Source organism: Neovison vison, chromosome X, assembly GCF_020171115.1.
Source record: "Neovison vison isolate M4711 chromosome X, ASM_NN_V1, whole genome shotgun sequence".
NCBI lineage: Eukaryota > Metazoa > Chordata > Mammalia > Carnivora > Mustelidae > Neogale > Neogale vison.
In genome coordinates this window covers 125280062-125302349 of record NC_058105.1, presented here as the reverse complement: position 1 = coordinate 125302349, position 22288 = coordinate 125280062, and the positions used below count along the sequence as shown (strand labels likewise).

Here is a 22288-nt window from a genome sequence, read left to right as displayed (position 1 = left end):
GCTCCCGTTCCCCACGTGTCCCGTGCTTCCGTCTCTGGAGGGGGACCGATGAGGGCAACTGTCCCAGTGATTCCAGAAGCACGACACCTGCCACCACATGAGCCCAAGGCACGGAGCCTTACCCCCATGGTCCCGCCCCAGGAGCGCTCCCTGGGACTCACCCGCGGTCACCGTCTTCCGGAACAGGATGGGGTTGGCCACGAAGACCAGCAGCAGCGGCAAGTACGTGGTGACGTAGTGGGGGACGGCGTGCTCCAGGTCCCGCTCACACCTGCGGGAGGAAACAAGTCGTTCTGGAAAAGAGCGCTTTGCGGAAACATTCAGACTTTTCTGGAATCCGAGATAAGAGCAGGAAAGTCTTAACGGATAGTAAAGCGAGGGAAATGCATAAATCCACCTTGGAGCGGGCCCAACGGAAACCCAGCCGTAGCTCCTATCTGCCAGTAAGCAAGGCAGCACTGAGAGAAAGGCGTTTCAGTCAGGGCTCTGTGGGTCCTGAAGTCAGGAGGGCCTCTAAGGCACTCCCCTGGGGGACCTGTTAAAGGGCCCTGCCAAGAAAGACAGAAACAGACGCACTGGAATGGGGGAGCCCGCAACCTCGGTCTCTTCAAGGAAAAAAAAAAAGACATAGTTGAAGTAGACACAGAGGCACTCAGTGCAGTAGTGAGGTTTTAGGAACGTGCTCTGCACCGTGCCTGGCCAGCCGTGGGATGAAGATCCAGTCCCACCCCCAGAGCACCCTGAAATACCCAAGCTTCATGTTCCAGAACAAACGTGTTCCACGGCTGTGCCTCACAATCATTTCACGGGTGCTTTTGAGGAAGAAGGACTGTAATTTTTTTTTTTTAGACTTGATTTATTTTGCGCACCCAGGTGGCTCAGTCGGGGAAGCGTCTGCCTTCGGCTCAGGTCATGATCCCAGGTCTTGGGATTGAGCCCATGTGGGCTCCCTGCATGATGGGGAGCCTGCTTCTCCCTCTATCCTGCCCCCCACCCCATGAATGAATAAAGTCTTTTTTTTTTTTTAATTTATTTGTTAGAGTATGAGAGAGACAGAGAAAAAGAGGTCATAAGCAGGAGGGGAGGGTTTAACCACCCGGAACCTCGCAGGCAGGAGTCCGCAAGGGCGGGAATTCCTACTGAGGGATCATGGGACTCGCCGGTCAGCCTGTGATGCAGGGGAGCGACACACACAGGCATGGGTTTACCAAGGTCAGAACCATCAGCGAAGAAATGCATCATGTAACAGAAAAAAGGGCCAAGAGGAAGCGAGAATCAACGGCGAAGGGGAGAGAAGACTGTCCCAAGCAGGCAGGAGGTAGCAAACCAGCTGAGAGACGGCCCCTGCGGCCCCGGAAGGTGGGGCGATGGAAGACGCAGAAGCCCTTGTTGTAACAGAAGGGGGAAGGGGGAAACGATAGAAAGTGCAAAAAAGTGAGCAACGCAGGAGACGGTGAGGAGGAGAGCTGACACAGGCCCGGGAGCGGCCTCCTCAGGACCGTGGGGGCGCCCCAGAGCCCCTCGTGAGCCCTGTGCCACTGGCTCCCTCACGCTCAGATGCAACCTTCCCAGGAGGCTCCCAGAGCCCACGGGTGAAGCTGATGGACAGTAACTCCCTTTCCAATCAAGGGCCGCTGTGTGGGTGGACAGACTCACAACTCTGGGAGCACTGACCTTCAACTAGGCAACACCAATCTGGAGACATCTAACTAAGTAGCTGCAAGAAGTCAAAAAAAAAAAAAAAAAAAAAAAAAGGAAAAATGGAAAACTATGAGTCAGCAAACTTCTTCTGTCAGGGAACACTGCCAGAAGTATTTTTTGCTCCGTGGACCACGCAGCCTGTCGGAACGGACACTGCAGTACGAAAGCAGTTATAAATCAGGCATAAACAAATGGCCATGACTGTGTTTCATTAAAACTTTATTTACAAAACCAAGCAGAGGGCCGGATTTGTTTTCAGGGCTGTGCTCTATTGATCCTTGCCTACACTGCCCTAAAATCACAAAGATACAATGTCCAACCTGTTTTTCAGCTTTCCAGTGGCAGTTAGAATATACATACTTGGAGAAACCGTAAGGCCTTCCAAATGATTGCACTTGATGAGACTTACTGGGGTTTTTTGCTTTTTTTTTTTTTTAAATATTTTATCTACTTGACAGAGAGAGCGAGTGAGCATGTGCAAGCAGGGGGAAGCAGCCGAGGGAGAGAGAGCGGCAGGCTCCCTGCTCAGACATGGGGCTCAATCCCAGGACCTGAGCAGAGGGCAGATGCCTCACCGACTGAGCCACCCTAGCGCCCCCGCACAGATGAGATATTAGGTTGAAGAAGAAGCTGAGACCGTTTCAGACCAGTCTCTCCCTGTATCTGTGTTCAGGAGAGCTGACAGCTGGGAGAGAAGTGACAAGGGGAGGCTAGCGGAGGCCCAGAACTAGCTCTCCCGAGAGCAACGCTCGGACTCTCCCCGCCGATGCGAACTCCTCCTGAGGACAGTCACCGCCCTGCCCTTACTTGTGCGGAGGCAGCTGGCACGGAGCATACAGGGTGTGCCTGCGAAATTCCCTCCGTGTGGAGGACATGCCGAGAGATGTGTGCACACCCGTCCCGGAAGGAGACGTACCTGGAGCTCCGCACACGTGCCTGTATGCAACAAGTACCCAGCGCCCAGACGCGAAGGGCAGAGGCGGGGACGTGAACCGCACAGCACACTGTCGTGGGCCCCCCACCCCGCCAGGGGGCCGCCGGGCGGCTCTGCACACGAGGGCCTGGCCTGTGAGGGGTCCACTCTGGCTCCCCGCCCACGCCCCGTCCGCAGGATCCCAAGGAGCCCGGTAGCTGGAGCCCCGGCTTACCTGGACATGGACGGGGAGTAGAGCAGGACGGCACCCTCCACGCAGAGCAGGGCGGCCAAGCCCCAGGCCGCGAGGCGATAGAGCAGCATGGTGCTGGGGGGGAAGCAGACGGGGGCCTTGCCTGAGAGGAGGGATGGGCGTGTCCAGCCACAGAAAGTACCAGACCCGCTCCCAGCCACCCGAAGAGTCAGGAAAATGTACCCTGAGCAAACCCCTGGTGGACACTTGCCGTATCACACCTCTGGGCTTTTGTTTAACTGAGATGAAAGAAACAGAACATCGAGTAACCGTTTTCAAGTGAGCAGATCCGGAGCAGTGGGTAAACTCACACCGCTGCACAACCATCTCCCCCATCCAGCTCGGAAACCTCATCACCCCGGAAGGAAACCCCACGCGCATCAGGCGGGCCTCCCCCGTTCCTCCTGCTCGCAGCCCCCAGCAAGCACCGGCCTCCTCTGTGTCTCTGTGGCATTTCCCATTCTGCACGATGCAGGCAAATGGGAGTCACACAGCATGCGGCCCTCTGCGTCTGGCTTCTTTCTTTCCCACCACGAGGCTTGCAAGGGTGAGCGAACAAGGCGCGGACAACTCATGGGTCCTCCTAAGCACGCAGCTCACCTGCTAGGAGAGGAACTCCTATCCCCAAACCTTCCCAGAGGCACCCCTGTCCCTACAAGTCAAGTGTCTCCGTGCTCAGTCCAAACCAAGGTCTCTGAAGAAACGCGCACACATCTGCTGTTCCAGGAGCATGGGGAGCGTCCCTTCCTCCCCCACGCCCCACCATTCACGGCATACTTCCCATTCCCCGGCCATCTCCAGCCTTCATCTTCCTACGCCCCCACACAGTGCCCTTTTCCCTGCAGACCGGAGGCAGCCAGCCCTGCAGCTGGGGTCCGGCGCACGGCTGCCTCGCTATCTGACTGCGCGCAGCCTTTACTGTGCCTCCCCTGTGCCACGGGACGGGGCTGCAGCGATCCATGGGACGCGCTAGCCACAACTCGAGACTCTGCCAGCCTCCTAGCAAACTGTGCAACCCCAAACCCATCGGGATTTTAACTCTGAAGATCAGCTGCGTAGGCAAGGCACCGGGCAGGACCCGCACGAAGCGATGCCCTCCTTGGAGACAGGAGAGAGACAGCACACAGGGGTGAGCTTCGGGAAGAAGAAACCTTTCCCAGCCAGCTCTCCAGGGGCCGCAAGGCAACGACTCCGGCGTGCACTCCTCCCAGTCCTGCAGCAGCCCTGCCCCGTCTCTCCGGGTTGGGGAGAGAGTGGGGCGCATCTGGCCCAGAACTCAAGAGGCTCCGCATGGAACGGAGGGAAAAAGGAGCAGCTCTCCGCGGGGTCTGGGTGGTTGAACAGTGCAGGTTTGCATTCCAGGCCCTCACCTTGGGCGGGAGGGAGCCAGGGGTACTGAGAGGTGGGCGACAGCAGGCCCGGGCGCGAGGCCAGGCTGGACATGGCCAGACTAGGCAATGGTGCTCTAGTCAGTCTGGCCAGGCTGCGTGGATGGCAGGCACTTCAGTAACAGATACAACCCCAAACCCACACCCCGGATGAGTCTGAGCTCCCGGGCACCCACGATGAAGGGCAGCAGGAGGCTGCAGATCCCGTCCCTTTATCTGACCACCAGACAGCGTCCAGGTGCAGGCACGCAAGGGCCCTCCCTAGGCCCCCTTCCTCTCACACTCATCTCCATAGAGCAAGTAGAGAGTTCAATTTAGGGGCGCCTGGGTGGCTCAGTCGTTAAGCATCTGCCTTCAGCTCAGGTCATGATCCCAGGGTCCTGGGATTGAGTCCGGTATTAGGCTCCCTGCTCAGCTCTCCACTCCCCCTACTTGTGTTCCCTCTCTCACTGTCTGTCAAATTAATAAATAAAATTCATAAAAAAAAAAACAAAATAAAACAAAACTCAATTCAGGCTTTTCCCACAATTTCAAGCGCCTTCTGTTACCGTTATTGTTTAAAACTTGTACACCCCACATCAGGAACCAACATAGCCATTTAAATTTTAACTTTAAATTGGTCTTAATGACATTTCTTAGGATTAGGATTTTAAAAGATTCTCCAGTGCCAAAGAAATAGCTGAGGACTGGAAGGATCTCGATGGGAACGTGGCGTTTAGTCCAGCCCTACCTGCAATGTCTGGGCCCTGCCTTGGATCTGTCCCAGGGAGCTCTTTTTTTTAAGATTTTATTTATTTATTTGACAGAGAGAAAGCACAAGCAGGGGAAGAAGCAGGTTGAAGAGGGAGAAACAGGCTTCCACCGAGCATACAGCCTGACTCAGGGCTCGATCCCAAAACCCTGGGATCGTGACCTGAGCCAAAGGGAGAGGCTTAAGCGACTGAGCCCCCCAGGCACCCCATTGCTACTCCTTTGTGATGGGAGACCCTGTTTCATTCTCAGTGGTCTTCCTAGTGCTGGACCCCTGCCCTTGCTCTTGTCCTTAGGAAGCATCTGGAGTTTCACATCTTTGGATGTCTGCCTCCTGCAGGTCCTTGGAAGCATCTCTGCACGATGAGCTCCAAACACTCTTCTGGCCATGAGGAGGGCTTCCTGATCGCCTGCCCTGGCTTCCAAAGGCCCCGCCTGTCTTCTACGTCCAGAAAGCTCTCACCACAGCCGTCCATGGCCGGGGGCGGAGCAGTGCACACCCCGTGAGAGCAGGAGGCACATTCTTCTTCCAGCCTCCTTTCCGGCTCCACCGCTCCTCTTATCTCCACAACTGGCTGTTTATGAGACCTCTAGTGGGTCCTGACTCCAATCCCTCCAAAACTGAGTGAGAGAGGTCTCAGACAGGAACACACACTTACACTGGGCTTCCGGGTCAAAGACCTCTCTCACTGGAGCTAGCTGCCTACCCAAAGTCATCTTCCCTTTTTCCTTAGAAACATAACCTGTATGTCATGACCAACAGCAGCATGCTTGGCTAACAGACTATACTTCCAACCGCCTCTTGCAGCTAAGTGTGGCCATGAAACTAAATTCTGGCCAATAATACGGAAGTGGAATTGTTCTGTCAAATCCCCAGGGAGGCTGCTTAAGGGGAGGTGGCTCAGAGGAAAACAGACCTTTATGCACTGGCCCCCTCCTCCTTTCTGGAATGCAGATGTGATGGCTAGAGCTCCAGCAGCTGTACTGGGCCATGATACTTTGAAGTTGGAAGTCACACAATACGACAACATAGCAAGAAAACAGGAGGAACTTGGGTCCCTGATGTCCATCGTAAGGGCCCTGGATTGCCTACCTCTGGCCTCTTTTATTTATTTATTTTTTAAAAGATTTTACTTATTTACTTGAGAGAGAAACAAAACAAGGGGGGGGAACAAGCAGGAGGAGTGGGAGAGGGAAAAGTAGGCTTTCCACTGAGCAGGGAGCCCAATGCAGGCTGGGATCCCAGGACCCTGAGATCATGACCTGAGCTGAAGGCAGACGCCCAATGACTGAGCCACACACGTGCCCCCCCTCTGGCCTCCTTTAGAATGGAAGAAAAATTATCTTGTTTAAGTCACTATTATTTTCTGTATTTTACATAGCCAAAGCTAATCTTCACAGACCTATCTAGTTGGCTGCCTTTGAGCTTCAGAATTTTCAAAACCACGAGTACACAGGTTCTGTTCAGATGAATAAAAGTTTATGAGCTAAAGTAAAAATGTGGAAGGAACAAGCCCAAAAATAGACACTAAACTTCAAGCCAGAGAGACCCAAGTTAATGATGAGGACACATGAGAACTACCAATGCTTATTTCCTTTTAAGACTGTATTTATCTGACAGAGCAAGAGAGCACAACCAAGGGGAGCAGCAGAGGGAGAGGGAACAGCAGCCTCCCCAATGGGCCGGGAGCCCTACACACGGCTGGATCCCAGGACCATGGGATTAAGCCCCACATCAAGCAGGGAGCCTACTTCTCCCTCTCCCTCGGTCATGTCTCCGTTTCATTCTCTCTCTCAAATAAACAAATAAAATAAAATCTTTCAATAAAACCTTTAAAAATGAATTTAAAAAAGTAAAATTTATTCAACAAATGGTGCTGGGACAAGTGGCCATCCACATGCAAAGGCATGAACATTGACCCTTTCCTCACCTGCATAAAAATTAATTTAAAATGGATCACTGGGGCTCCTGAGTGGCTCAGGCAATTAAACGTCAAACTCTTGGTTTGGGCTCAGCTCATGACCTCAGGGTCGCAGGATCGAGCCTCGCGTCAGGCCCCATGCTCAGTACAGAGTCTGTTTGAGAGTCTCTCTCTGCTTTCCCCCCCACAATAAAGTAAATACGCAACATCTTAAAAAGAATTATAATGGGCCACAGACCATTTGATCTTGGGGTTGTGAGTTCAAGCCCCACTCTGGGTGTGGACATTAGTTAAAAAGAGAATTTTTTAAATGGATCACAGACCTAAATTACAGTGTTGAAACTCTCTTCTTTCTGCTTGGTTCCCAAGTTTTTGTCACCTTGGAACGAAATATTCCAGATTAAGCCTCCTTCCTCCCCTTCCTCACGCCGGTTCATCTGCAAGTAACACAGTTCATAAACGTCTTTGCTGCTCACGACTACGCGCAACCAGAGACTGTTTTTCCAACATCCTTCGGTGAGACATCTCACAAACATTTTGGGAAAAGGTACCTTAGGGTTGCCAGGTGGCTCAGCTGGTTAAGCAACTGACTATTGGTTTCAGCTCAGGTCGTGATTTCATGGGTCCTGTGATCACACCCCATGTGGAGCCCCAAGACCAGCTCTGAGGTCTGTGGGGAATCTGCTTGAAATTCTCTCCCTCTGCTGTTCCCCCTACTTACACATGCACGGTCTCAAATAAATACTAAATCTTTAAAATAAAATCTTTAAGGCTGTGTGGGTGGCTCAGTCGGTTGAGCAGATGCCTTTGGCTCAGGTCACAATCCCAGAGTCCTGGCACTGGGCCCCACCCCGGGGCTCCCTGCCCAGCGGGAAGCCTCCTTCTCCCTTTCCCACTCCCCCTGTTTGTGCTCCCTCTCGCACTGTCTCCCTGCCTGTCAAATAAATAAAATCTTTTTTAAAAAATTAAAAAATAAAGTCTTTTTTTTTTTTTAAGATCTTATTTATTTATTTGACAGACAGAGATTACAAGTAGGCAGAGAGGCAGTCAGTGAGAGGAGGAAGCAGGCTCCCTGCTGAGCAGAGCCTGATATGGGGCTTGATCCCAGGACCCTGGGATCATGATCCAAGCCGAAGGCAGAGGCTTTAACCAACTGAGCCACCCAGGCGCCCCAAAATAAAGTCTTAAAAAATATATTTAAAGGGCGCATGGGGGGGATCAGTGGGTTAAGCGGCTGCCTTTGGCTCAGGTCATGATCCGGGGTCCTGGGATGCAGCCCTGTTACAGTGCCCCCTGCTCAGCAGGGAGACTGCTTCTCCCTCTGCTGCTCTGTCACATGAATAAATCTTAAAAAAATATGTATATACATACATACACATACACACACATTTATTTTTTAAATGCAGTACACCCAAGGGCGCCTGCGTGGCTCAGTTGGTTAAGCATCTGACTCTTGATTTCACCTCAAGTCACGATCTCCGCATCATGAGATCGAGCCCATGTCAGGTTCTGTGCTGTGGACCCTGCTTGACATTCTCCCTCTCTCCTTGTTCCGTCTCTCTCTCTCCGCCGCCACCCCACTCCCCTGCTCACATGCTTGGCCTCTCAAAATTAAATAAAATGTAGTTTGTCATACAAAAGAGCAGTATTCAGAAGCTCACAGAACAGACGGTGCTGCAACACAGGGAAAGCTTGACCACGGCCCGCTAAGTTTAAAAAGCCGGAAACGAAAGGTCACATGTTCAATGATTTCACTTTCAGGCAATGCCCAGATTAGGCAAAGCTAGAGACAGCAAACAGACTGGCCGTTGCCAGGCGCTGGGGGGTGGGGGGGGGAGGAATTCATCACTGGTAGAGCCTGGGGGGGGGGGGGGGAGGGTTGATGACTAAAGTCATAAAATTAGTTGGTGTGACGGTTGCACGATTTTATAGCTAAACTAAAAAACAATGGATTTTATACACTTAAATGGGTGAACTTCATAAAACTTAAAAAGAAAAAAGACGTAAGCAGACAAGGGTTCCATGGGAAAGTGGGGGACCCATGCTTCCTGGACCAAGAGTCAGGAGACCTGGGCGCTCACTCCGCCCTGCCACGCGGCTTCCCCCGCTCACTTAGGTTCTCTGTACCCGTGTGTGTGACGCACACACATCCCAGCGCACAGCTCCCGAGAGCCCACGGCGTGCCAGGCCCGGTTCCCGACCCTTCCCACGCAGCATCGCACGGCGTCTCCCGAGACCCGATGGGGGCTACGGTGTCATGGCCGGCACGACGGAAGTCTAGAGAGGTCAAGCGACTTGCTCACAGTTCCCCAGCCGGGGACACATGCATGGGCCGCACCCCCGGGGCCCTTTCTCCCCAAGCAGCCCCCGGCAGCTCCGGTACTCCGGTTCCCAGTTTGGCATAACACGTCAATACGCACAGCAAAGATTTGTCTCCTCAAACCTTTATATCGTCAGAAACTGCCTGTATTCCTGCCAACTCTTCTTTAGTAAGTGTCCGGAATGCAAACATGTCATTTATGGATGACGGGTCACGGTCTAAACATCTTCATTGTGAATCTGCCCTCAGCCTTTTGTACCAATGAGGGGCCAGAGACGTTTCTCGCAGAGGGGCCGGCTGACATTCAGTGTCTGCCATACTGAAGAACATTCCAGAGCCCTCGGGGTGCCCCCAGCCCTTCCTCACACGACAGAAGCTGGGCAGAAAGCTCTCCTTGTTCCCTCGGAACGTACCTGTGTCCAGCCGATCTCCGGATCACGAGGTAGGCGTCGGCCGCATAGCAGAACAGCCACCAGAAGCAGGCACTATACAGCAGCTGGACCCACATCTGTAATCAGGAAGAGCCTGCATCAAAGCTCCGGAAACGGGCAGCGGATGGCCCCGTCCGTGAGATGAGCCAGCAGACGCCTCTTTCTTGTGACATGGGGAAGCAGGACAGGGAAGCCATCCAGAGACGTGTGCACGGTCTGGGGACGCAAGGGTGGGATGTCCCTCTGAGCGCACGGGCCAGGCCTGCCCTCCAGGACACTCACAGGCCAGGACGATGAAGGCCTCAGCTAGGAGGCCCACGCTGGCCTGAGGGCTCACGGCGCCTGCGAAGGAGCAGCTGTTCGCTGAAAACGAAGGGGTAGGGGTCGGAAAGCACTTCCCAGGAGCGGCCAGGAAGGGGCTCGGCACGCTACGGGCTGCAAGGGCCGGCGTGCCTGCTGGGCTGTGCCATGGGGAGACCCAGGCTGCCCCGTACGCAGCTGGGAAGCCGAGCGGGCAGGAGCAGAGAATTCTGCTCCGGCATGGTGCACAGAGCGGGATACAGACGTCCATTTCCACGCAGGTTTTATCAAGCAGTACACACCCAATACATCAGTAACTGCCTTCTCTCTTTTTCTTTTTGGCCAGCTGGCTTTAGCTGCAGCTAAGGTAAGGATGGTCTATGTGTGCTTAGAAGGGGGGGCACAGAGCAGCCACACTCCAGGGGAGTCCTCAGAAGAAAGCGGGTGGCAGGAGCCCCCTTTATCATGCAGCATACCCCTGAAGGGGAACCAAGAGGAGCTCGGGACACTACAAACCTTAAGACCTATCTTCTTGTCATCTGGCACCGCAAACAAGCTCCTGGAGGGTTGAGTACTTGGCAGATGCCCACCCACCCACCCAAAGAACCCTGAGCAGCAGACTCTGAGAATTTGCATTCCTAACAAACCCCAGTGGCCGGAGACCACACTTTGAGGACGGCAGCCTAAGAGGGGCACAGAGGAGAGACGGCGGCGAGCGAGAGGAAGGTGCACTCACCGCGCTCCCCACACAGTACGCAGCCGGCCAGACGTCCGTCCCATTCCCGTCGGAGCGGTTTTCAACGAAATCTGGGAATCCCAACCACACCGCGGACCGGAACACAATACCTACGAGAGAAAGAGCGGATACGGTCATCCCGCGGGGGACGCGTTCCAGAACCCCCAGTGGAGGCTGGCACCGCAGACCCTACTGAATCCCATCTGTGTTTTTCCGCCACGTGTGTTCCTGGGACAGAGCACTTACTAGACACTAGCAACGATAATAAAACAGAACTAGAACACCGACGGTCACGGACGCTGTCCCAACATCATCATGGCCTCTGCCCCGACATCGTACCACACTGTCCTCACCCTTCTCGTGACGGTGTGACGGGACCAGGGGCCTGCGTGACGAGACGCCGTGCGGAGAAGGACGCGGGCATCGTGAGGTGCTGGGAGCCGACCACCGACCTCCCAGCACCCGGGAGAAGAGCGCCTGCTTCCCGACCCCAGCGCCCCGGGGCAACCGAGCCCGCGGGGAGCCGGGCCGGGGCGCCTTGCAGCCGTCCGAATCCACGCGTGCCCCGGCTCGGGAGCGGTAGGCAGACGGACAGAGGGATGAGCAGCTAGGAAGGGACAGAGAAAGAAATGAGGGAGGAGAGAAACACACACACGAGTGTGTGCAGAGAGACGGAGAACCACGGGAGACCCAGGGAGCAATTACTTCGGCCACAGAGCAAGCCCAGGCACTTCGATTTCGACTTGAACCACCATCAGCCGCGGTCCTACCCGAATGTCGCTGTTTGTTCCCTCCATACGAAGCAGCCCTTATGGGGACAATCTACTTCTTCGCTATTTTTAATGTCCATATTAACAGTCCTCACAGGAAAAAAAAAAAATGACTGAAAAAGCACAATTCTGAAATGTGAAGAGATAATTCTTTCATTCCCTGAAAAAAACGCATTTAAGATTTTCACCAAGTAGCTCTCGGCAACTTGCTCTTGACATTTACTTTTTTTGTTAAGTTTCTTTGCTACTGGACCCGAATAACTAATTCTCCTCAAAACAGTGTAACACCCCCGTAAGATCTATGCGAAGGTGACGTGATATGCTTTGTGGAAGCACAGGCTCCGGGAGACGATGCTCGAGGGTAACTGTAAACACTACAACGTGACACACTGTGTCCTCGTGCACACGTACACCATGTGTAAGACACAATTCGCGATACTTTACTAGACACTGTAACCCACCAGCAAGCTCGCCCTGCACACTCTAGCGCCAGATATACACTGTCCGATCCATCGGCAAACACCGGGTGCCTGGCCAGCGCCAGCGGCTGAGCGTCTGCCTTCTTCGCGAGTCATGATCCCAGGGGGCGTGCATCGCGCTCCCTGCTCAGTGGGGAGTCTGCTTCCCCTCTGCCTCTGCCCACTACCCGCCCCCTCCGCTTGGCCTTTCTGTCGCTCTCAAACAAAATCTTTAAAAAAATACCCTCTAGGGGCGCCTGGGTGGCTCAGTGGGTTAAGCCGCTGCCTTCGGCTCAGGTCATGATCCCAGGGTCCTGGGATCGAGCCCCGCGTCGGGCTCTCTGCTCAGCAGGGAGCCTGCTTCCTTCTCTCTCTCTCTGCCTGCCTCTCTGCCTGCTTGTGATCTCTCTCTGTCAAATAAATAAATAAAATCTTTAAAAAATAAAAAATAAAAAAATAAAAAAATACCCTCTATATAATGTGCGGTATATAACCAAATACACACCATGAAGAACGATACTAAGTCTATATCATGCCACATACCACTAAAAAGGAACTATGGACACCAAAAAAACTCGCGATCTATCTTCTTGTTATCAGCACTGCTCACAAACAATGCTTTTCTTCTGCAGAATGCTGTATCAAGAATGCTTCAAGCACTCCTCTGAGCTCAATACATGCCCTACCTACATTCGTATCGATGTGAGCGGATGAATGTTTACTTACAGTGGTAAACAACTCACCACACGTGTATGTTAAGTCATTATGCTCTAGATCTTAAATTTTCCTGGGCTGTATGTCAATTACATCTAAATAAAACTGAGAAAAACCTCTGCCCTATGAGGTAGGCATGTAAAGTATTTATTTTTCCAGGGAGGTGTTAGTCACCAAGCCTTCCCCTTAATTCTGCCTCTGCTCACTTGTTAACACCACGTATGTCCCTTCTAAAAGGGAGAGTATATACGAATATCATTCCACGGATCCTAAATTGCTATTAAGATGCTGTTCCAGGGCTGGCTGGGTGACTCTGCGGTTAAGTACCTGCCTTTCACTCAGGTCATAAGCCCTGGTCCTGGGATCGAGCCCCAAGTGGGGTTCCCTGCTTGGTGGGGAGTCTGCTTCTCCCTCTACCTCTGGCCCTGCTTGTGCTCTCTTACTCTCACTATGTTCTCTTTCAAATAAATAAAATCTTTAAAAAAAAAAAAAAAAGATATTTTTCTAGGGGTGCCTGGGTGGCTCGGTCCTCAGGGCGTGTGACTCTTTGGGTCATGGGTTCAAGCCCCATGTATAAACTTAAAAAAAAAAAAAAAAAAGATGCTTTCTCAAAATGTTTTAGCATCATCAGGAAGAAAACCAATCTGATTGAATTAACAAGCACCAAGATGATTTTATCCCTCACAGAAAGGAAGTACTGCTTCCTGTCTGACTCCTCAAGTCTGAGAAAGTGACTAGAGGTCCATAGCATTTACTGGAAGTCAAGGTCCTTGAGGGTCTCCAGGCATAAGAGCACAGAATGGAGAACTGGGCCCTGAGACACAGTGACCTGTACTGCTATGTGCTCAAGGTGCGGAATAAGCTGCTGCCATCCCCTCAGGGCCCAATGCCATCAACAGCGTTTGCTTCAAAAGCAAACTTACTGAAAAATACAATTCCAAAATGGTTAGCACCTGTCAGCCAACTGCAAAATGTGGGCTGTATCTGGATCCTGATTCAAACCAACCAACTGTAAAACAGCATTTATGACACAACTAAACACACAGTAGTGACCTTACTGGAGGGCTCGGCCAGTTACGTACGCATGAGCCTTCGGGTCAAATCATGATCTCAGGGTCCTGGAACCAAGCCCACCATTGTGCTCCCTGCTCGGTGGGGAGTCTGCTTCTCCCTCTTCCTCTCCCCCAGCTTGTGCTGGCACGCATGCGCTCTCTCTAATGAATAAATAAAATCTTTATAAAAAACTGATTTTCATTATTTTAAGGTGATAATACTACCTGTAACATATGTGTGTATACATACACGCTTCCTTCTTAATTTCACAGCTATATAACGAAATCTGTATAGACGAAAGTACATACGTCCTGGGATTTGCTTTAAATTAATGCAGGGAGGAGTTGGTACAGGATGGAGTGTAGATAAAGTGAGGTATGGGTCCAGGGTTTCATTATATAGTCTGTGTGATTTGTGTTTCTTAGAAATTCTCCAAAGTAAACCCTTAAACAAATGCTCAGCACTATCTAGCTTAGAAGTCTGTAAAAATTGCCATGCATGTTTAAAGAGGATGCCAAAGTTTCTGTAAAGGGCCAGATTAAAAATATTTTAGGCTTTATGGGTCACAATTACTCTGCAGACATCCACCTCTGTGGATAGCCAGCCGGTGCGACGCACAGCTGTGATCCCACCAAACTATCCTGAAGGACACAGACACTTAAATTTCATGGAATATTTATAAACCAGGAAATATTTTTCTTTTGATTTAAAAAAAAAAAAAAAAACTTTTGGGCCTCAGAAAGGGACAGGCAGCCAGCAGGGTTTGGCACAGGGGTTGCAGTTGGCCACCGATGGTATGAAACCCAAGCCTGACAAAATATATCTATTTATATATATTAGAGATATATACATCAAGTGTTCTTCCTGGTTGTGCTAAGTCATTTTGGAAATGATTTTGTGTGTATGCACAAAATACTATCAGTCTCACTAGCAGAATAATTATGGGTCCCTCACAATATCTGGGTTTTTCTTAACCACCCCTTCTAAAGTTTCCTTGGTACGTTTGCAATAACAAACATTAGAAACTGGTATATTCCCTTCAACAAATGTCCCCCGGGGTAATTTTAACTTCCTGTCCTGTTTTGCTGAGTCCCCTGGCCACCCCGTCGGGTCCCTAGAGAGCCGCCTCCGGTTTCGACGTCGACCCTCCTAGCACGCAGCTGACACCCCGCCCAACGTGCGCACCGAATAGGTCCCAACCCACCGGCCATGCTCCCTCATCTGGGCACCAAGTAGGTCCCAACTCGAGGGGCCGCGCGCGCTCACCAGGGCACCCAGCAGGTCCCAACCCGCAGGCAATGCTCTCTCACCCGGCCGCAAAGCAGATCCCAGCCCGCGGGCCGCGCGCGCTCACCGGGGCATAGCAAGTCGCAACCCGCGGGCCGTGCGCGCTCACCCGGACACCCCAGCAGGTCCCATCCCGCGGGCCACACGCGCTCACGTGGGCACCGAGCGGGTCCCAACCCTCGGGCAGTGCTCCCTCACTCGGGTACCCAGCAGGTCCCAACCCGCGGGCAGTGCTCCCTCACCAGGCCGCAAAGCCGGTCCCAACCTGCGGGCCGTGCGCGCTCACCCGACAGCCCCGCGGACCACACGAGTTCACGTGCGCACCGAGCGGGTCCCAACCCGCGGGCAGTGCTCCTTCACTCGGGTACCCAGCAGGTCCCAACCCGCGGGCAGTGCTCCCTCACCAGGCCGCAAAGCAGGTCCCAACCAGCGGGCCGCGCGCGCTCACGCGGGCACCTAGCAGGTCGCAACCCGCGGGTCGTGCGCGCTCACCCGAACACCCCAGCAGGTCCCATCCCGCGGGCCACACGCGCTCACGTGGGCACCGAGCGGGTCCCAACCCGCGGGCCGTGCGCGCTCACCTGGGGACCGAGCAGGTCCCAACCCGGGGGCAGTGCCCCCTCACTCGGACGCAAAGCAAGTCCCAACCCGCGTGCCGTGCGCGCTCACCCAGGCACCCACCTGTGGGCAATGCTCCCCCACCCGGGCACCCAGCAGGTCCCAACCCGCGGGCTAAGCGCGCTCACCCAGGCACCCACCTGTGGGCAATGCTCCCCCACCCGGGCACCCAGCAGGTCCCAACCCGCGGGCTAAGCGCGCTCACCCAGGCACCCACCTGTGGGCAATGCTCCCCCACCCGGGCACCCAGCAGGTCCCAACCCGCGGGCTAAGCGCGCTCACCCGGGGACCCAGCAGGTCGCAACCCGCGGGCAGTGCTCCCTCACCCGGGCGCAAAGCAGGTCCCAACCCGCGGGGCCGCGCGCCTTACCCAGGCACCCGAGCAGGTCGCAGGCGGCGATGGCGCGCAGGATGCGGACTGAGGCAGGGGAGCGCGCCGAGGCCGGCGGGGCTGGGGAGGGGGCCCCGAGGCCCGCGGGCCGGCGCCGGGGCAGCAGCTGCAGGAGGACGAGCGCCAGACTGCAGGCGCCGCTGCCCAGGCACAGCGCGTGGAACGCCCGCGGCTGGAAGCTCAGCACCAGCTGGGTGGCGGCGTCCCGCGTGGGGCAGCAGAAAGTCCCGAGGCGTGGGGAGGCCATGGGCCGTGCTCCGCGCAGCTGCTCGGGTGTGCGCGGACCCCCAGCGGCCCGCGGGAGTCAGGTGCTGGGCGGGCCGGGGGCGGGGGCGGGGGGATCATGTGCCCGGGGCCGCTCCCCCCGCGCGTGCGGATTAGGCGCGAGCCTCAGCAGGGGCTGTGCGCCCTCCGCAAACGCCACGAGGTCTCACGAGGGTGAGGCGGGGCGGGGGCGGCGGAGGAGGAGGAGGGGGAGAAGGGAGGGAAGGAGGAGAAGAAGGGAATAAGAAGGGGAGGAGGGGGGTGCTGCGGGAAGGCGAAGCGCCCGAGGCCGGGCGACTCAGCTTTGTCCACTTCCCCCGAGCCCTCGCCAAAACGGCCATCTCGCCTTAACTGACCTGACCAGAAAAACCTACTTCAGTTGCCAGCCTTTCCCTGGTTGGGAGCCGACCTCCCTGATTCCGAGGCGTTACGGGCAGCGGACCACGTTGATCAACCCTGAGGCGAGGGGTTCAAACAGCGCCCTTTCGTGCTCGGCTGCCACGGACACAATCCCGCAGCGACAGGGTTTTCGTGGACATTCAAATCTTGAGCAAAGACGGAGGTGCTTCGCCTAACAAGACACAGACCTATTTTGCACCTTACTGTTCGGAGTTCCGTTTTTACTCAGCTTCAACATAGCTTTGGGCATTCCAAATAAGCTTTCCAAGAGTAATTATAGTTTTTTTTTTTAAAGTTATTCAAGTTTATTCAGATTTCTTAACTGTTTCTGTGTGCTTCACTACGCAATGAAAATCAAGCTTTCTTCTGCACGCATAAAAGTTTCAAAATTATATCCTCACTGGGCTCCTGGCTGGCTCAGTCCGTGGGGCATGGGGCTGTGGATCACAGATTGTGAGCTCTGGCCCCACACTGGGTGCAGACATTACTTTAAAAGTTTTTTAATCTAATTTAATTTAAAAATTACATGATCACTAATGACAACATACCGTAACATACCGGTGAAGTTAAAAAACAAAAACTCAAGGTTGAAAAAAAACCCAACTAGGTTATGACTTTACTAACCAAAGCTTTATTTAAAACAACGTCCCCAAACCCAATCAGATGTATCATCTAATAAATTAATAGGCCCACTGGCGAAGCCCAAGCAGCCACCCTTTGATCTCTGACCCCAATAAGTGGGCCCCTCTCCAGGTTTTTTCCAATCAACCAAAGGGAAAGCAACCTCCCACTGTTCCCACCCCCAGCTCATGAAACACTTAAATGCAAACACATGCCCTCCCACCCAGCTGCTTAATACATTTCCACCCCCAGCTTTGCAACTTTAAGTAAGGCAAGGCTTGAGCTCAGCTACCACAGGTTTGGACTTCCTTGTCGGAATTCAGGGTAGGGACACACTGCCCGATGGGCAGCCGGGCCTTTAATGAAGGCTGTGGACCCCAGCACTTCAAAAGGATCCGACTTGGCGTGTCTATGAGCAGGGGCAGCTGCTTTGATAGGATTCTGGAACAGACCGACATTGTCAAAACCTTAACTGCTCTTGGGGATTACGCACTTGCTTGCAAAACATCATGGGAGTTCTCCCCACACATCCTCAGAAAGCATGAATCCTGCTATCTGTTTTTGGACTGTGGATCCCCACCTTCCTTTGCTCTTGGAAAGCAGAAAGGGCTTCTGGAGGACAGTGTGTGAAATGTGCTTTCAAAGATAAAAATGACAACGGGGGGGTCTGTACACTGACCCTAATGCCCAGGGTCTGAGTGGCCAACCCACACACGAGTGCGACAGCATTTCCATCTCTGCTTTGCACCCAAACTGCACAAAGCCTTCCTCCCTGCTCCCCACATGCAAACCTGAGGGCTCTGGATGACTCAGGTGCCAAGGAGTCAAGGCTGAGGCTTGGGGGGGGGCGCAGGGGCGGGGAGGGGATTACTACAGATGAAGAGTGCCAGGCCAGATGGGCTCAGATGATTATGCAGCAGGTGGACCTCCGAGCAAACCTGAGGAAGGCTGGATGAGAGACTAGACTTCGGCTGTCAGGAGGGAACTTGGAACGAGTCTAAAGAAATAAAACTGACCAGATGGAACTAGAAGATACTACGCCGGGTGAAGTTAAGTCAATCAGATAGATGATTACCGTATGATTTCACTCATATGCGGAATTCAAGAAACAAAACCAATGAACATAGGGGAACGGAGGGAAAAATAAAGCAAGACGAAATCAGGGAGGGAGACAATCCGTAAGAGGTTTTTTTTTTTTTTTTTAAGATTTTATTTATTTATTTGACAGACAGAGATCACAAGTAGGCAGAGAGGCAGGCAGAGAGAGAGAGGAGGAAGCAGGCTCCCCGCTGAGCAGAGAGCCCAATGCAGGACTCGATCCCAGGACCCGAGATCATGACCCGAGCCGAAGGCAACGGCCTAACCCACTGAGCCACCCAGGCGCCCCCGTAAGAGAGTTTTAACTCGAGGAAACAAGCTAAGGGTCGCTGGAGGGGAGCAGTGTGGGGTGATGGGCATGAAGGAGGGCACAGGATGTGACGCACACTGGGTGTCGTATGCCACTGACGGATCACGGAGTTCTGCCCCTGAAACTAATAACACACTATATGTTAATTAACTGATTTTAAATAAAACTTTTAAAAATAAATAAATAATATAAATATAAATTTTAAAATAAAATAAATAATAAACAAACTGAGATAAACTTTTTGGGCTAGAGTGCAACTACAGTGTGAAAAGGTAGACAGGTCACACACACACACACACACACACGGAAGGTGGAAACATCTGGAAATATGCAGATGTGAGAAACGCAGTGCTACTGCCAAGCCAGTGAGCCAAACCTGAATGGGGGGGTATCTGTGTCATGACCTTCAGCACCGCCTTCCACCTTCCTTCCCAGTTTACCAGCCGGATTCCACCTTGCACTTTCATCCTGGGCTGCCCAGGAAATGCTCCACTGTCCTGACTTTGCTGCACAGTTTACACCTTGCTGGCCATCACACCTTGCTTGATCACACACACTAACCGCTGGAGGCGGCTCGGGGGTTTCTCATACAACCTGCTTCTCCTGGAAAACCCCCTGACACCTACAGGTCTGAATTTAAAGGACTGAGTTTTGGGGGAGAGCCTCAGATCTGCCACAGAATGGAGGGCAGGAGGCAGGGGGAGGCAGATGGAGGGTCTGCTGAGATGTACCGAGAGTAGCAGCATTAGTGAGGAGGGGGCGAGTCACAAAATCCCACTGTCTTCAGAGCCCATCAGTGGGCAGGCTCTATGCTTTGCATTCTGCGTTCATTGTCTTATTTATTTAGTACTTATTTATTTATTTGACAGAGAGAGAGAGATCACAAGTAGGCAGAAGCAGGCGGGGGTGGGGGGGGCGGGAAGCAGGCTCCCAGGATCCTGAGATCATGATCTGAGCCAAAGGCAGAGGCTTTAACCCACTGAGCCACCCAGGTGTTCCCACTGTCTTATTTAATATACGGAATGAGCCTTGCAGGTGGGTTTTACTGATCCTTAAACTGATTGTGGACAGTATGTAAATTAATGGGGGATGCCTGTGTTCCAATAAAACTTTATTTACAAAACCAGTGGAGACCTAGACATCTCGGCTCCTGTAGGTCTACCCACAGGGGCCCTGGCTTATTCAGCAGCTGCCCCACAACGCTGGGTGCCTAAGCCCAAAATGCAGGAAGGGTAACACCTAGTGGGCCGGGCAAACAAGCCAATGAGGAATGAGAAGCAAGAAGCTGTGGGCGGAGTAATTGGTCTTAGTTCCTCCCTCCTTGTCTAAGTTTCTGAGCAGAGGCTACATACAGCCCTTAGCAAGCAGCTGATTCTTGGGAATTTACAGTCTACTCAGAAATGCACCACCTTTAATTTGCTCTTCCTCCTTTCCTACTTTGCCCTTTTGTCCAGGGATCCCAGGATGTTCTCCCATAGAACAAAATTTGCCTCAAGCTCTGCTTTTCTAAGAAACCCAGGCTAAGAATCTGCTCTCCTGATGGAAGAATCTCAGCTGCTGCAGCCAGAGCCCTGCTTAGGGTCCGTCTGGTGACCAGCAGCATCTGGGCCTTTCAAATGATTTCAGTTCAACAGAAATTTACTGAGTGCCACGTGCATAGGCTGTATCCACTAAATAAGGGTGTTACCAGGCCTTAATCAAGAGACTACACAAAGGACAAAGGCATTGTGATGCCTCATGAACTGAGAAATGGAAGTGGTGCAGGGTGGAAAGAGATAGGGATTTAGTATGGTTTAAAATGGAACTGTACTCAAAAAAAAAAAATTTAAAAAAAAATGGGGCGCCTGGGTGAGCCTGGATGGCTCAGTGGGTTAAAGCCTCTGCCTTCGGCTCCAGTCATGATCCCACGGTCCTGGGATCAAGCCCTGCATTGGGATCCTTGCTCAGCCGGGAGCTTGCTTCCCCCTCTCCCTCTGCCTGCCTCTCTGCCTACTTGTGACCTCTATCTCTCTTTCAAATAAATACGTAAAACCTTAAAAATTTTTACATGAGCTCGGAGCTGGGAATGTATCAAGTATCAAGTGCAGTGAACATCCCATTGCAGATCTCCTTGAAAACCTGACTCTGCTTGTCTGGATGGCTGGGCGAGGCCCCACGTTTCACGAAACTGTTTCTAGCAAGTGTCCAGAGATGTGGGTGCTGCTGCTCCGCGGCTCTTACTTGAGCAGCAATGTCCTAGAGCTTGTATCTCAACCTAAAAACAGGAACCACCAGGCCACGTTTAAATGTGGGGAGGACTTGGTTCAAAATTGCAGAAAACTGTCAACATCCAGTGACGCCGAAGAGCACTCTGAATGCAAATGGCCAGTCAGGGACGGAAGCGCAGGGTGCACACGGAGGAGCTGCGGCCGTCCTTCTGGTTCTCAAAGCCCCAGGGGCTGAGAAATGTTTGGGACTCACCTGGAACAGAAGGCAGGATGCTGGGGGGAGAGGGTAGGAAACGGGAGAGGAAGACGATGCCTAAGGATGGCGAGAGACAAACAAAAGTGATTTTGTGTTGAGGAGGGGAGAATGGCCTGACAAGGTTCTCAGGTGGAAGCTAAGAAAGACTATCCACCCTGGTCTGGAGGCCAGGGTTCTGACAACTCCTACCGAGGCTCTGGCTCGAAGCTCGTTTTGCTTAGGTGAGCGATTCAGTGTCTTCAGACATGCCTATCTTACCGCAAACGACCCCACCTCCTCAGACGCGATCTAAAATGCGGTCTTCTGAAAGCCTACTAACCAGCTGCTAAGTAAGCCTCAAGTAGAAGGCAAATGGGATTTGCTTCACAGATACTGGATGATTCTTTTTCTTTTAAAGATTTTATTTATTTATTTGTCAGAGAGAGAGCGAGCGAGAGCGAGCACAGACAGACAGAGTGGCAGACAGAGTCAGAGGGAGAAGCAGGCTCCCTGCCGAGCAAGGAGCCCGATGTGGGGCTCGATCCCATGATGCTGGGATGATGACCTGAGCTAAAGGCAGCTGCTTAACCAACTGAGCCACCCAGGCGTCCCGATACTGGATTATTCTTTTGGTTCCTTAAGATTTTACTCATTTGACACAGAGAGCGAGACAGAGAGCACAAGCAGGGAGAGAAGCAGAGGGAGAAGCAGACTCCCTGCTGAGCAGGGAGCCCAATGCAGGACTTGATCCCAGGGCTCTGGGATCCTGACCCAATCCAATGGCAGACGGACGTTCAACCAACGGAGCCCCCCAAGCATCCCTGACTTTTCAAGTCACAGCTGCATGTGCTGGAGCATAGCCATTCTGCAAAGAAAATACAACTGTTTGTGAACAGCGTGATGCCGTAAATGTACCAAAAGCAATTGTAGAGAATTGTTGCAAGTATACAGAAAGTTGTAACGGACACTGATGATTGAACACCCAGGAAAAAGGAAAACAAAAATGTAGGAGAACCTGTTGTGAGATGAGTAGCGAACACTATGATTTTACAATAAATATTGAGGAGTAGCTGGGAGGCTCAGCCGCCTGGCTGCCTTTGGTTCAGGTCTTGATCTCAGGGTTCTGGCATAGAGCCCCATGTTAGGCTC

At 52.8% G+C, this 22288-nt stretch overlaps 1 protein-coding gene across 1 annotated transcript in view; it reads right to left on the bottom strand.

Moving 5' to 3' along the window:
- GPR143 (G protein-coupled receptor 143) overlaps window positions 1-16252 on the bottom strand; it is a 67661-nt gene extending 51409 nt beyond the window's left edge. Inside the window, exons 1-5 of the mRNA XM_044234323.1 lie at window positions 15985-16252; window positions 10715-10824; window positions 9661-9755; window positions 2850-2942; window positions 162-271 (exon numbers count right to left, since the gene is read on the bottom strand). Coding sequence (XP_044090258.1) covers window positions 162-271; window positions 2850-2942; window positions 9661-9755; window positions 10715-10824; window positions 15985-16252 — 676 coding nt within the window. The remainder of the gene's footprint in view (window positions 1-161; window positions 272-2849; window positions 2943-9660; window positions 9756-10714; window positions 10825-15984) is intronic.
- Between the last annotated feature and the right edge of the window lie 6036 nt (window positions 16253-22288).